Below are 15090 nucleotides of genomic sequence, written 5' to 3' on the forward strand. Positions count from 1 at the left end.
TGCAGTAAGGGAAAACAGTAAAATTGTCACTTTGAGATATAACTAACCACCACTTTACCTTTCAGTTTTCTCTTGAATACTTTTTTTCCTTTTTTCAGGACAACTTTTAGCCAGATGCTGAGGTTATGCATCGATCAGTAGCTGTAAAGAGTTAGTTTTTAGTTAGCTTACAAAAGGTGAGCATACATACTACTTAAACAGTACCTTTCACAGCTTCAGTGAAAAACAATCCTTTATATCAGGGATAATGTTCAGTTTACTGGTGATGAGCAGAAGATAATTCTAAAAAAAACTTATTCAAGATTGTTTATCTCAGTAAAACAAACGTCATCTGTGAGATGAAACAAGGAGCCAAAGCCAGGTTTATCAAAAAGAGGGGTTTATTATGTTTTCCTCACCCCTGCTTGGTATAGAAAAGGTTATTAGATAATGATATAGATATCTTCTTTATGAATACATGGATTAGAACATATATAAATACATAAAAACTTACAAACACAGACAAGGTCAAGACATGTTAGGCAGCGCAGTGAGTCAGCGGGTACAGGTTTTTACCTTTCTCTGAAACAACAAAGCACATCGCATGATAACAATCCTGAATGCAAACATCAAAACCTCCTTTTATTTAATAGTTGTATTTCTTGAGAAAAAAAAAGTAATTGTTTTGCATATTTTACAGTGTTTGGCTACCACAGTGTTTAAACGGTAAACTGTGTCCTTTACATAATGACTCCCTTTTTCCTCTGAGTCTCTTCTGCTCTGTCTGGGAGGCAGAGATCAGTGTGTTTTGTCTGTGATTGAGTTCTGTCAGGTCGCAGGAAGTTCAGACACCACTCCCAGTGCTGCTGAGCTTTGGAGAAAAAAAAAAACGCATTCTATTTACAAATGGTTTCTCAGAGCGCTATCGGGTGTTTCAGCTGTCATTAAGAAGAGTCAAAGTGGTCATGTTCCCACTCTGTCTGAGTTCATCGCTGGGGACGACCAGGAGAATGAAGTCTTAAGAGTCGTCACCCCCAGCTGAGCTGAAACTGCTCCTGCGGCTGCTGTCTTTGGACACAGCTCCAGGTGAGCCAGCTGAGAGAAGTGGATCAGCGCCAAAAGGTGAAAGCGGGTCGTCCATCAGGATCTCATCCAGCCGGTGTTCCTCCTTGAGCGTGGCACTGAAGAAGTCTGTGAAGTGGGACAGTGGGTCAGAGAAAGTGGTGCAGCCATCAGCGCCTTGGATGTGGTCCTGTGGCCCGGCAGCACTGGGGATGGAAGGGACACCGGGGACCGCAGCTATTCTCTGGAGGTAGTCACTGTTGGGGTCCTCCTGGTAGAGGGGGGGCTGTTGGGGCTGCTGAGGCTGCTGGGGCTGCTGGGGGGACGACTGCTGCTGCTGCTGTTGTTGCTGTTTTAGGAGGTGGGAGGAGAGTTCAACTGTCCCCAGGGCTGTAGCCATGTTTGGAAGGCCGTGCGCTCGAGCCTGGATCTCGAGCTCCTGGAGGAAAAACAAAAAGGAAAAACCAACATATCAAGGTGTGTGTTGACTTGGGGTGTATTCACACCTGAATTGTTTGGGCAGTTGTTCCAAAACAGCGAGCAGCCTCCTTAAAACCCTGGTTTGTTTGGGCATATGTGAACACAATCGCTCTCAGATGTGGGACAAAACAAGCAGGTCAAGATCGCCAAAAATAGGTGGTCTCAGTTCGCTTCCATTCAAGCCCTGTAGTAGTTCCTTTACAGTGAGAACACAAACGCCCCAGCAACCGCCACAACTGACTTATAATTGTGGCTCACACTGTGGTGATGGGGGCAGTAGTAGTCAGAACAGTAGAAGAAGAAGGAGTAGAAGAATCAACCACAGCAGCAGAAGAAGAGAAGACTGAAAAACTGAAGAAAATGAGTCGTGGGCTCACGTGGAGTGGTAAAGAAATAAAGTGCCATAATGCAGTCAGGACTCTTAAAAACTACATATGTTGATCATATAATACACACTGTTACATGAGCCATAAAAGCTATAACACTGATTAGCCACACACGTTGTTGATGCTCCATGAAGATAAGGAAACTCCACACCTTCAAGGTATGATTTCTGACCAACGAGAGGAAAAAAAAAGATCGCATGTGGCATTTGTTTGCAACTTTGGACCGCAACAGACTTTTGCCTTGTGAACGCATATGAACCAAGTGACAACAACTATAATTTCATCATTTTTGCTCCTGAGTCAAAACAAAGGAAAGGAGCCACAGATCTGAATACACCCTTAGATTATCTAAGAATACGAACCATGGAGTCTGTGAAAGAGTGTGTTTTCCTGGAGAAAGTCTTCACAGTCATTCTTTCATGTCTATAGAGACGTAATGAAGAAGGTCGACATGTTGGAAACACAGACTTGCCTAAATGCCAAACCTGAAAGCAGGGAGAGCACACCACTTTTCATGAATACACGTGAAAAGCCAAGGCAGGGAGAACATCATCAAAGACCCCCAGAACTTATTTCTTTTCAAAGGTCTGGATCCACCCAGAGCACAGTTTGTTCCCTTTGGAAAAATCACAACCACACCCTACTCCTCTGCAGACTGAGCTGATGATCCAAAACAGAAGCGATTTGGGAGTCCTGGTGTTGTCACAAAGTCCTCTCCCACACTGATTCTTTCCACACCTTATCTCTCACGGTGTCATCAAAACGCCCAGCTTGACTCTTTCTGAGCTGTTTTTTCATCAGCTGTGTTGCTCAGAGCTTCCTGAGTGGATTGGTCATTCTTCAGAGAAAACATTATGTTTGTTTGCTTAAACATGTGAGAATGTTTCTCACATCAGTGCTTCTCAGTCTGTTTTTTTTATTCTTCCAGTAAAAGCAGAGGCTATCGTCTGCATTTATCAGTTTATCTGTGTTTGTGTTGGGTGAGTTCATTTGGGTTTTAAGCTTTGGAGTTGGAAATTTCTGTAGTGTGAGTGGTCGATCACACCTTTAACAAACCAGTTTGTTAGAAGCCTGCAGGAGACTATTTAAAAAAAAATTAATATCAGATTTAAAAGTTCAAGGTCTTAGATTTAATCATCAAAACAGTCAAACACGACTGTGTTCTCACCTGGATCCTGAGCATCAGCCTCCTATTCATCTGCTCCAGCTTCTTCTGCCGGCTCTCCAGCTCCCGAGCGTGCTGCTGCTCCTTCTGCAGCCACCTTATGTACTCCACAGAGGCCTTCAGGATGGTGCCTTTGTTCCAGCGCATGTCTCTGCATAAAAAAAGAAATATTAAAGGTAACCCATAAAGAAAAAAAAGAAAAGTAGGAGTGGAAAGTTTTAACACGGGGCCTTTTCCCCCCTCTTTTATGATGTGAATAAGAAATAGTGATTTACATGGGGCAATTATTCATCCTTGGACATTACATGGGGACACTGAATGGAAATTTTAATAGAATAGTTAAGTAGCTATGTGGAAATTCCATTCTTGGACCTCTCTTGTTCGGTAAAATTAATCCTCGTGTAAAAATAGGTGAGGGGAAAATGAGCTAAGTAGGAAGACGGAGGGTCGAAATGGAGCTTTGGACTCAAGGTGCAAGAGTGCAAGTCATTCTTTTCCAGATATTATTGCTTTTTTTTTACAGAGGGAAAGGGGTGAATTTGTCCCATTTTCTCAGGAGTGAGACGTCGCTTTGATCGGGGTTAATAATCTCTTTCATCCTGTGTTAACGGTACGACGACAACCCCAACCTCCCATTTAAAATCCAGGCAAAGTTCAACCAGGAAAGATGGCCGCTGGGTTTTCAATTCAGGCCCACACTGTCTTTCTGCTTCCATCCATCTTCAAACTTTGATTCAAACGGTGCGCTCTGTCTCTTTGCATTTGACCCCGTCTTACCTCATCATGCATGCTTTAAGCTGAACTGCTGGGGACCGAGTGAGAGGATGTACAGCTTTAAGAGCAAAAGACTACAATGGAGGTTCAAGTGCGCCCTTGAAAAATAACTGAAATGTGCTTGGGTTCTTACGTGAATTCAATGAACAGTGTTAAGAGAGTCTTTATGCTTGGAATTTAATACTCCTGCCTGCTAGACGAGGTCCTGAAATCATTTAGGGAAGCAAAAAGATGAATTAATTCAAAAGATGCTTAAAAATGAACAACTTACGGGTCATTCGACTTTGGTATAAGTGTCCCTAACTCCTTTATCCTGTAGTTGATGTTGTATCTTCGTCTTCTTTCAACTGAAGAGAGCAAAAAGGAAAAACCACCAAATCATCGGTTTGATTACTTTGTGCTGCTATGCCTAATACTTCACTGCTAAAAACTTCAATCTCACTGAGTGACTCTCATTACACTCCAGATGAGCCGGACTGACCTGAGAAATCAAGATATGGATCTTATTTTGAGACATTCTTTGTGCTCAAAAAAGTCGCCTTGATGGCCATTTATACACATTACAATCACACCAACCCTTACTTCTGACTGGTGATACCTTAAACCAGATTTTTGTTCAGACTTATGGAGTTAACATTAAGGGTAATAAGATATTTTATCTAGAAATTACAAATTCACTGAGTGAGATTTAAGATTTTGTTGCGTAGATGTGGTTTCTTTTCATCAGGAGACCCTTACTCAGATTATGGTTGTCTTTTTTCTGCCTCTCCTTGGCCATCACTCTGGTGTCGTGTTCTGTCAAGAAAAAAAAAAACACAGAGGAGAACGAATCAGTTAGCAACGCACACAAATATAGACACAGAAACACAACGGAGCTAAAACACCACAAAAGGTCCAGTCAGGACACAAACACACACTGGGTTGTTTGGAGGGAGTTCAAGGCTCGGGTCAGGCTGAAAGAACACACGCAACATACAACACTCACACCCACACACACCCACACACACACGCACAACCACAACCACACACTGAGATAGCTGAGTTTCTCCCCTCCAGCATGTCTGTAGCTCGCTGTGTGTGAAAGGAGAAAAAAATGTGTTTAACTACTTACCCTCTAATTAAGACACTTTTCCCTAATCTCTCCTGAGGAGGGACAGAATGCCACTGCATCCATATTTCTATTCACATTCTTTCAAATTACATAATTGGGGACCTGAGATTGGATTTCCCAATTTGCCTCTGTTGATTCAATCAGGAACATTTAAAGTCTGTGTAGCAGCCCATTGTCCTCTGCACCCACACTCAAACTAAACAGATGGCAATTTACTTATTTGGCCCGTTGAGAGTGAAGGGTTCTTCAGGCGTCTTTTCTGTTTCCTAAATCAATTAGGCTGCTCCGCTTGATGCATGACTTTAATAAGAATTGTCTTAAAGGGCTCTCTGTTTGGATATTTTCTGCAGTGTTACAGAGAAGTCTACACGTTTCTATGTCCTGGAACAAGGAGGGCAGTGTTTGTGAACCGCTGAACATAAATCAGTGTACACATTTGCCTTTTGTTTGCCTGACACACATAGCAGGATCTGATTTTGCAAACAGAGGCATGGCACACAGCTGCTTTCAGCTAACCTCTGTGTTCCCCTGAACTCTCCCAAATTTAAACAAAGGATGCAAAATCTTTCCTGTGTTTGTGTGAGCATGTTTTTATTCTCTATCTGGTTAGTGGTCAAATCACAGCTATGGTATGAGTTCATACCTGTGTATTCTCTTTTAACACTGAGCTTTGTAGGGTTAGATGTGGGGCTCATTCCACCATTAGGGGCGTTCATACCTTGTTCACCCCCATAGACGTCCAGCATGCTGCCGCTGAGGGACACCTTAGAGGCAAAGAAAGGGAGGGAAGAAAGGACAGGATCAGTCACACACACAGACATTTGCACTTCCTTGGAGAATCTCACAGGCTTTCCTGGTTGTTTTGCCAGCTGTGAGGCTGTGTTTTATGTTCACAAAAGAGGAACGGAGGAGAGCGAAGTGATCATAGGCTTGTAGGAGTTTGTCAGCCCCAGGCAAAGACAGCAGAGAGCAGCATGTGGCTCTCAGCAGGACGTAGCAGAAACCAAGTGGAACCAGGCCAGTCGCAGGCCAGCCTCAAGCCTGACCCAGCAAACCCTGACCTTCAACCCGGGGGCTGCTGCCTCGCCTTTTTAAACCCACCATTTTCAAAACCCCTCCACTTGAAAGCAGCCTCGCACAGAGATGTCCTCTGTGTTGGAAATAGCATCCAGCGACATGAAAAGGCTCACTGGGTCAACGGATAGAACAGAGGCAAAACTGTTTTCCTTTGAGTCGCTTCACATCTAGGAGAGCCTGCATCGGATCTGCCATGAGATGTCTTTTCATGGAGTGGGGAGATGTGGAGATAAAGCGTGCAGACACACATGTGTGTCCAATCTGCATTTTGTGTATTTATGGGAAAATGCTCCAGAAGCCAGCATAAACGCTGAGACACATAGAGCATATTTTATCCATGACGAGTGGACGAGATAAGGCTGCGTGTTGAGTCCGCAGATGTGAAAGAAAATGCAGATGAGTCAAATATCTAGTTTGGTTTGTGTTTCTTTTTTTTTCTCATTATTTCACCAAAGACTGGAGAAAGAGCAGGAGAAGGAGAAGGAGGAGGGGACAAATGTGCTTATCAAAATGAAAGATTGCAACATTTCCCCCACTTCTCCTTTTCTAATCACTTCACTTCACCTCTCTGCTGTGTTCCTGGATGTGTTGACATGGCAAAACAGCGTGATGCATTGCACTGTTTGACTAATTAGAATGAATTGATCCATTTAAGCATGCTATCATTTCTGAACAAGCCCACTGGGAGTTGTATTCATTAGCCAGCTCTGATGGCTCTGTAACTCTCTCGTGAAACTCCTCTGTCGCTCTCATTTCTTCATTTGGAACTAAATTGGCTTTCCCCGCTGTTCTCTGTGACAGAATCTGGTCTCAGTATTCTGTGTGTATTATTTTGTTTGCTGATCTGCTTTTTTCTGCAGTCCCAGTATTCCCATCCTACAAGCTGTCTCTGTTTTTGGTTCAGGTGCAGTGTTCTCTCACCAAATGGACCTCTCCTCTCTTTTTTTTTTTTTTTTGGCCAGAGTTTTTAAATTCCTCCAAGCCTGTCTTGTTTCCCATCTCAAGACTGAAAACTTTTTAGCTTCTTCATTTGCAGGACTGATGTGAAACACACACCTCTGTCCTCAAAAATCCCTCTTTTCCTTTCTAATCTGCATTGTTCATCGTCTTGTGAAATGTGAGCAATGTTGCTAAGCTGTGATGAACTTTGACTGATCTCTAGACTTATGCTGACCCCGAGCTAAGAGCAGCCTCATTTTTCACAAGAAAGCAGAGCCTGCACCTGAATGTTTGGGTGAGAAACCCCGTTTTGAATTCCACATTGGGCTTAGGAGGAAAGAAGTTGTTAGTTGAGGCACTGACAAAAGACCTTCTAATGATAGATCAAAGTGTTTGAAGTGGCTGTAGTTAATGTGATTCATACTTACATTGTTTTGCATTATGATGTTAGGCTCCATGCAATCCAAGCCTCCATCATTGAAACCGGATTCAAGACTAATTAGGTCATCAATAACTTCATCCATTGGAAACTAAAAGAAAACATTGATTTCAGTGTACTCATGGATAGACGCATGATCTTTGTACTGTCCAATCTTATCTTTTCATCATCCAAACCAAAAATAGACACGAGAAAAGGACCATCCGGAAACTAATCAAATAACGGACCAGTTCTCCACACTGGGTCATTCAAGAGTTAGTCAGCACCGCTTTTTTTTTTTTTTTTTTTTTTTTTGGGTGGGGGGTGGGGGTAAACATGCATCTGTTATCAAACTAGTTTCCTACTTTGAAAGAAGATCTCTCATCAGAGTATGTCTGAAGTTATTGATGAGCACATCAGAGAGAGAGGGAGATCAATAATGGCATCACTTTGTTTGAATGATTAGTCAGAGTTCAGAGCAGCGTTTCACAGGTTAGTAAATCAAACCAAGCATCAGCCATGATTCCTCTCTCTTTGGACGGCAAAATTTTGTGTAAAACTCTCACAAACTGTACAAAAAATCTACACAGACTGAGGGGGTGTGTTTGTCAAAATGTTGATTCAGGATATCTCATGAGAGTTGAGAAATCTGCAACAGCTACAACCTCAACTCCTGTGGTTAGAATTGTTGATGCAGCTTCACTTTCCTTAAAGTTTTCTCAATTTCAGTTCCATATATTCAGCCGCAGCTCAAACGACATGACGATGCTGTCGCTCTCACTCACCTCACTGTCGTGGTTGGCCATGGTGAGCAGGGTGACAGGGCTGTTAGGGTTGCTGTTGTCACTGACAGGCGGCATGTGTCCATTCCTCATGATAGGCACGGTGGCGAGTGCCTGGCCCGGGGTGTGTGGATGTGTAACGCCGTGGCCCTGCCCAGCCGCTGACGCCAGCGTCAGGTACTGCTTCACTTGCTGGTTCTGGCTTTGTTGCAGGTGGAACTTGGAGTTCTCCAGGTGGCTGTGTACCTGTGGTGAAAAGAAGAATGATTCTCAAGGATCGATGTTGTACATTGTCTCTAAAACCTCAGATACACCGCTGAGGAAAAACTCAACAAATAGAAATAGCTGGGAGTCTGAATTTTCCCATTAGTCACCTAGACCGAGCAGATTGTAAAAAAAAAAAAAAAAAAAAAAAGGTGTGAATCACATTTAACGTGTTGTTCAGTCCTCTTCATGAGAGTGCGGACTCAAAGGCCTCTGAAATAGAATTATGAAACTATAGATTTTACCAACTTTAAAAAATTTTTTCCTAAATCTGACTTGATGCTGAACTTAACATCTTTGTACTTTTAGGCATAAATCCTGCAGGAAGGATTGACAAAATGATGGTATTAGCCAAACAAGTTTTTGCGTTCTTACATTTGAAGCTCTGGTTGCGTCCCGCATGGTGTAGTAACTGCAGTCAGTTAGGTGTGGCATTCTCAGAAAAGCAGATACTCGTCAAATTGGTTTGTTTGTTGTAGCAGCAGGTCAGTTTAAGAGATCCAGGTCTGCTCCTGCTGCTGCTGTCCTGTTGCTCTGCTGACTCAGTGAGTGCCTGATCCCCTCGCTGCCTTATCAATGTCTTATAAAGGGCCCTAAGTGAACTAATTAGGCCCAGAGCTGCGGGTCCTCCTTTATGTTGCCCAGCATGATAATCACTTCAAACACTGAACTGTCAGATCACCCGGGGTTTGATCACTGCAGGATATCTGCCTTTAGTATCTATCACTAATTCATTTGGACCGCCCTTTTTTCTGCAACTGACCAATTGGTGGTCAGCTCCCGAAGTCCTCTGCTGCGTGCTCCAGGGGTTGTTGCAGCACAATTGACCCTTGTTCCCAAAAGGGTTTTAAATAACTCCTCTAATGACATTTTTAACCAAGCCTTTTCATCCAGATACTGGGTTCAATGTAGACGTTAAAGAATAATCAGTGTTCCAGATAAAGACAGAAATAATACCATTTCTGTGAAGTTACTAGGGGTTTGTTTTGGATATTATTGCTTCATGTCTGATACAGTTTTGGCTTTGCTTGATGAGAACACATGGATTGTTAGTGGTGAAAGTATAACGTTAGTCTTTCAAGGAGCTGATCTGTCCTCTTAAAAGTGCTTCATCCACCGTGCTCTGTAGATTTTTATGATACTTTCCATTGACTGAACTCAAAAAATCAGTATAGGTAGAGGAAAGTCAGAGATTAGGAACAAAGCTTATAAATGTTTTGGCAGATTAGAAAACAGCATTTTTTGAAACTGATACCAGAAAAAAGTTAAGTGACATAAGAGGAGAATAGTTTGTACTTTTTAACCTTCTCTGACCCTAGATTTCACTTTTAAGCAGTGGTGACTGCTGGTCAGTCAAGGAGGAGAAGCTTGTTTTTTTCCGGCCTACATCATAAATTTGTTTATTTGTTTCAACGTAAATTCTATCCTCTGTGCCAGCTTGCTAGCAGCTGGAGCTGCTACGTGAGACTACGACAGGCTGTAAGTGTGAGTGTCAGGGGGAGAAGCTCCACAGCTGAAGCTGTAGCTGCTTATTGGTGAAAAGAGAGAGAATCTTTAAACACAAAGCTCATCTTTTTTAAGAAAGGTAAACTCGCTGGGGGTCGACAGAGCCTCCCGGTCAGTCAAGAACAACTTAATGTAAAACTCAGATGCTCCGGTGGAGGGTTACACTTCAAGATCAGCTTCAGACAGCTCATCCAATCATCATGCAGAAGCCCAGCGTCCAGCCCAGCCCACAGCCTCATAGACCCCCAGAGACGCTCAGCGTCCGATGGGCGGGACAAAGCCCAGCGTTTATCCAATGACCGTCCAGTTTCCACAGTGGAACAACCCACTCTACACTTCCCCGCTGAAGTCAGAAGACACTCAGCGTCCGACTGAGTTAAAGCGCTGAGATGCTGCGGGATGAATGAGGAGGAGGTGGAGCCAGTTACCTGTGATAGGTAGCTGATTCTGAACATAAGATGGAGCAATTCTAGCGCATACTTTTTCAATGAAATGTTCACACAGCGGTACATATCACCATTTTTTGGGGACATTTTAGGGGAAGCTGAGCATCCCTAACAGTTTTAGAACAAATTGCCACTGCCTTTAGGGCACATGAAAGTTCCTCAGATTGGTAAGAAACAAAAGTACAAAAGGTTTTCTGACAACAGTTAATCCAAAAAAATAAAAATAAAAAAAAAATAAAAAAAATAATATTTGACACTATATACCAAACTGAAGCATGAAGTTTGAAAAGAAAAAACCCTTAAAAATATCAGTCGAGAAATTTAAGGACAGATTCAAATAAGACTAAAGCAAAATACTGCCATGTGGATTTTAATATGTTTCTTGTTATTGAACATTTTTAGATGAAGAATGGAAAGTTTCTTCTTCCAAAGAAAGAGAAAAATTCTGGCAGTGCTTTGGTAGCCTGCCAACATTAGCCTAATGTGATTTCTACCTTCAGTACTCCTTTTTATGCACAATGATTATATTTAGTACAATTTAATTCCAAAGAGATCCTGAAATGTTGAACACCATGGATTCTGTTTGATACAACCAGAGTTAGCTTGAGGTTTGTTTACATCTACAATGTCTGATAGCACAGCAAGGCTAAACAAGAGGCTACGAGAACTCTAAATGATCTCTGTCAGCTTGACTAGCAGCTCTTACTTACCACCTAACTAAAGACCAGACTCGTCACAATACCCAGAATGTCAGAGACTGAGAGCTTTTCTCTGACTGCTCAAACAAGATGCCAGTTGTTAGCCAATCAACATTTTTTCTGCAATGGCTAGCAGCAGGGATGCCAGAACTGTGACACACCGCATCTGCTTTGTGTGACAGCAGTTTGTCCTGGTTTCACTTCGCCTTTCTCACTACTGTAAATGCCGGAGACACGCTTGTTATCCACTTAAGAGAATCTGATTAGATTTGAGAGGTAATGGTGCTTCAGTCACTGAGGCAAACCTCCACAATGGCATGCCTGTGCATGTGTGAAGCGGACATGCTGGAATTATCAATGCCAGCCATAGAAATCGAACAGGAATGAGATAAGAAGTCCATGCTCAGCTCTGGGGCTGTGGTAACAATCTTGATGTTTCAGACACTTGAGCTCACTCGACATGGCTGCAAGCACCTGCTGCAACAACTGAGGTAGTGTTTGTGGTCACTTGTGAAGGAGAGGTCACAGGTTCAGTCTGGGATTTTAGTCTGCATGTCTGCAAATGTCAGATATCAGATAAATAATTGTTGCTAGGCGCCGCCCTGTTGGTTGTGGCTGCCTGTTGCAGCAGCTCTCTCTCTCTTCTTTGTCAATTTCTTGTAATTTTTTAATCTCTTTTCATCATCTTTGGATTTGGAGTGGATCATTGCTTTTTATGGCATATTTGTTGGTCATAGACACACTGGTCATGTCTTCAGTGTTATTTTTACTACTTTTCTCCTGTGTTTGTCTGGAGATCCTACATGTAACCATGGCTGCATTGTTTACATGTGAAATCAGCTGTTAGCAGCCTGACAATGCAAACTGGTGCAAGGCCTGATGTCTTCCCACAAGGTGAGGAGAAGGAGGTGAGGTCAATGTGCTGGTTCTCAGGTGTGAGCTAAGAAGTGACGGCATCGACCTGTCCTTCCATTCATCGTTATTAGGAATGATGGATGAAAGATACTATCAACAGTAACATGGACAAGCTAGCCGTGCTAACCCAGCAACAAAGGGAATACCACAAGGCAGAGTAGCATCATATTATTCACAGACATGGCTAACAGAGTAAACAGACACCAACGCCACATTGGAGGAGCTTCGCCTGCTGTGAGCAGACAGGATCCAGGAGACAGAGACTGAACAGACTGCTGGGGAGGCTCAGTCCTGGACCCTGTGGAGGTGGAGACTGGCTGACAGGAAAATGATGGACAAGCTGTTGTCATCCAGTTGGTTATGGACCTTTTTGGATTTTCTATACACTTTCTTACTTTTGTTTTCTTGACTGCTGCTGTGACTCCTGAATTTCCCCTCTGGAATATAGTGTTTTCTATTCTATTCTATTCTATTCTATTCTATTCTATTCTATTCTATTCTAATACCAGTCGGGAACTTCAATCCTGCATGTCTATGCTGCTTGATGCAACATTATCATGAATCTCTCTAGTCTTACCTGCTCTGTTTCATAACATCGTAACCCAACAATGTCCATCCATTTTACATTTGTACTTCCTGAGACCATTTTAAATACAGAATGGACTGTCCTCAGGAGGTCATCTCTGCTTCCTAACTCAATTATCTCCACTGGAGACATTTAAACCACCAAAGGAAAAAAAAAAAAAAAAGAAGTCTGAATCAGACGACTCCCTTGCTTCTCTTTTTCTTTCTCATTAAACCGCTCCTAACTCTTTTAGTAACATAATCTGATTCCTCATGTTGATCGTAATCACACATGAATTCAATAGATTCATTAAATAGGCCACTTTTTCTATTTTGCTTCAGTCACATCGCACGTTCTACTGGCAGAGAATCTGTGTGCATCTGATTCAGGCGTGCACTGAGCAGCATGTCACAAACGTAAAGATCCAGCTCCTACAAAAACAAATGAACTCTCCCCATGAATCCTCCACTTAAGATTTAAGACACCACTTTGAAGAAGAGAAACATCCATTAGCTCTGCTGAAGTTCAATGCTTAAAATCATGCCTCAATCTGTTTGATTTGTTAAATAGTGCTGGGATTTACCTCAAAGCTGTATGTCATCCATCCCACTGACTCTGCTCCATAACACTCACACACACTCACAGGTGTCTCTCTTAAATGAATACTTCTTGTCTCACTTGGTTTCGGTATTACCCAAGTTCTTCTTTCACTTCAGAAAAATCCTGCAGCCTATGAGACACTGGGTGACGTTGACACTTGCTGGTGAACAAATAATGGACAGAACCCTGTGGGAGGTTTGGGTTCATTTCTGCAAAATGGTTGTTTTTTCTTTCAACACATTGCCAGTTACAGAGAATGCAGGATGAATCTCTTCTTTCCATCTCGGATCTTCACAAATAAGATGAAAGTGGAACAAAAAGCATTCTCAGACATGCTTGATGATGTTTTTAACCGGTAAATGTGAAACCACACACTCCAGATTGTGAAATGCGAAGGAAGATAAAAGCCGGATAGCAAACGGATCACAACATCTGCATCACACTGTGGCCTCTTCAGTTATTCAGCTTTTAAGTGCATGCCTTTTCACTAAGCACAGACAGTTCTGAAGCATGAAAACACAAACAAATACGCATACAGTCATACTGCAGCTGAATCAGTCCCCAGCCTGCGCTGGTTTTTCTGCATCCTACCTGCAGAAGCTGGATCTCTGTCAAGGTGATCACTTTGACCACACAACAGCGACTCATGGCTCATCAAGACGGCAGCTTCTCCACAGGAGCAGCAAATTTGCACAGAGGAACAAGAACTGTCAGAGCTTAGAGCTCTGAGACAGAAGAGGAACAAGAAGAAGAGTACCGCAGCCTCTTTTCCGAGATTTTGCAGAAATATCAGAAAGGAAGGCATGACACATCAGCTTATTTAGGAGCTGCTTCCTGACTGTGTTCATACTCTGTGTGTTTTTGGTCAGGGAAAGGCCTGACAGAGGCAAAAATATAGATGGCAGTTAAGGGTGTGTGTGTGTGTGTGTGTGTGTGTGTGTGCGTGTGTGTGTGTGTGTGTGTGTCAGGGTCTAATAAGTTGACAGACAGTTCCTGCTTGTGGACCACCGCACTTTCTACTTCCTGCAGTACATCCAGCCCAGCTCAGCACATTCCCCCAGGTTATCTTCATGACACTCACTTCCTTTACAGGCTTTTAACTATAAGACTTCACTCAGTGACAGAAAAATATCATTTATGTATGTGTGCATTAATACTGAAAAACACATATTACACTCCAAAAAGGTGTCATCATGTCCTGCTCACTGTCATACCGCTGCAGAGGCTGACACAGATTAACTCCAAGACACAGCAAAACTGAAGCACACCAAGTCTGCAGTTGCATAATGGGAAAAGGGTTGGCAACAGAAAAAAAGCTAGCTGACATGAGGGTTGCCAACTGTCCCGTAAAATACAGAACTGTCCCATGAAATGCAGAATTGTCCTGTATTCCCCACTTTAGCGTTGCTACTGTAAACATCAGTTGGTTAGTTGATTTTAAGTGTGGAATAAGTGCTAATCAATTATTGGGTGAGAGAAAGTCATAGGAAATCAGAAGTTGACACGTCTGTGCCTGTGGCTGCATCTGGTATTCCACCCCGTGCCACAGTGACAAGCAAAGGATGCCAAAACACAGATGTGAGTGGGAAAGCTCAAATGAATGGCTTGACAGCGTGAGTGAAACTAATTCAAAGGGCACGGTGAAATCTGTTACCAAGTGCTTTCTGTGGTGCATGGTGGCCTGTTAGATGTGAGATAGCATGTGGCCGGAGATCAATATTACTGCAAAACTAACAAATACTAAATGGCAGACTCGCAGTTCTTTATACCTGAAGCATCTACAGATACAGTAATCTTCTTCAAAACTAATAAAATATGCTAATTTTGGAAAAGTTAATCCTACTAAAAATCAACCGAAAGAGATTTTAAAAAGGCATAATTATTATTTATTTAGCTAGGGTTTCATTTAATGTATTTTCTTAG

The 15090-nt window shown here is 42.6% G+C and overlaps 1 protein-coding gene across 5 annotated transcripts; it reads right to left on the reverse strand.

Annotated features, from left to right (window-relative positions):
- Positions 1 to 429: 429 nt before the first annotated feature.
- tfec (transcription factor EC) lies at positions 430 to 13875 on the reverse strand. 5 transcript variants are annotated; one of them, XM_074698391.1, is made up of 8 exons: positions 13759 to 13875; positions 8177 to 8419; positions 7402 to 7503; positions 5676 to 5721; positions 4585 to 4641; positions 4118 to 4193; positions 3076 to 3223; positions 430 to 1480 (listed from the first exon to the last, which is right to left on the reverse strand). In XM_074698391.1, the coding sequence occupies exons 1-8, from the start codon at positions 13813 to 13815 to the stop codon at positions 998 to 1000; spliced, it is 1212 nt and encodes a 403-aa protein (XP_074554492.1). In that variant the 5' UTR covers positions 13816 to 13875; the 3' UTR covers positions 430 to 997. The 5 variants fall into 5 exon arrangements, with proteins under 5 accessions (XP_074554492.1, XP_074554490.1, XP_074554491.1 ...); XM_074698389.1 differs by having other exon boundaries at positions 5601 to 5721; XM_074698390.1 differs by lacking the exon at positions 13759 to 13875 and adding an exon at positions 13151 to 13213 and having other exon boundaries at positions 5601 to 5721.
- Positions 13876 to 15090: the final 1215 nt, after the last annotated feature.

The sequence above is a fragment of the Halichoeres trimaculatus genome, unplaced genomic scaffold (genome assembly GCF_033239565.1).
Source record: "Halichoeres trimaculatus isolate MK-OKI-2021-1 unplaced genomic scaffold, fHalTri1.1 fHalTri1_scaffold_21, whole genome shotgun sequence".
Taxonomy (NCBI): Eukaryota; Metazoa; Chordata; class Actinopteri; order Labriformes; family Labridae; genus Halichoeres; species Halichoeres trimaculatus.

Bases quoted from the DNA above. Each gene is read 5' to 3' on its own strand.
- tfec (XM_074698389.1), bottom strand. From the start codon at position 13,815: ATGAGTCGCTGTTGTGTGGTCAAAGTGATCACCTTGACAGAGATCCAG. The intron at 3,224-4,117 runs GTAAGTTGTTCA...TTTTTTATGCAG, and splicing joins ATACCAAAGTCGAATGACCC to AGACATGCGCTGGAACAAAG. The intron at 1,481-3,075 runs GTGAGAACACAG...TTTTTCCTCCAG, and splicing joins GGCTGATGCTCAGGATCCAG to GAGCTCGAGATCCAGGCTCG.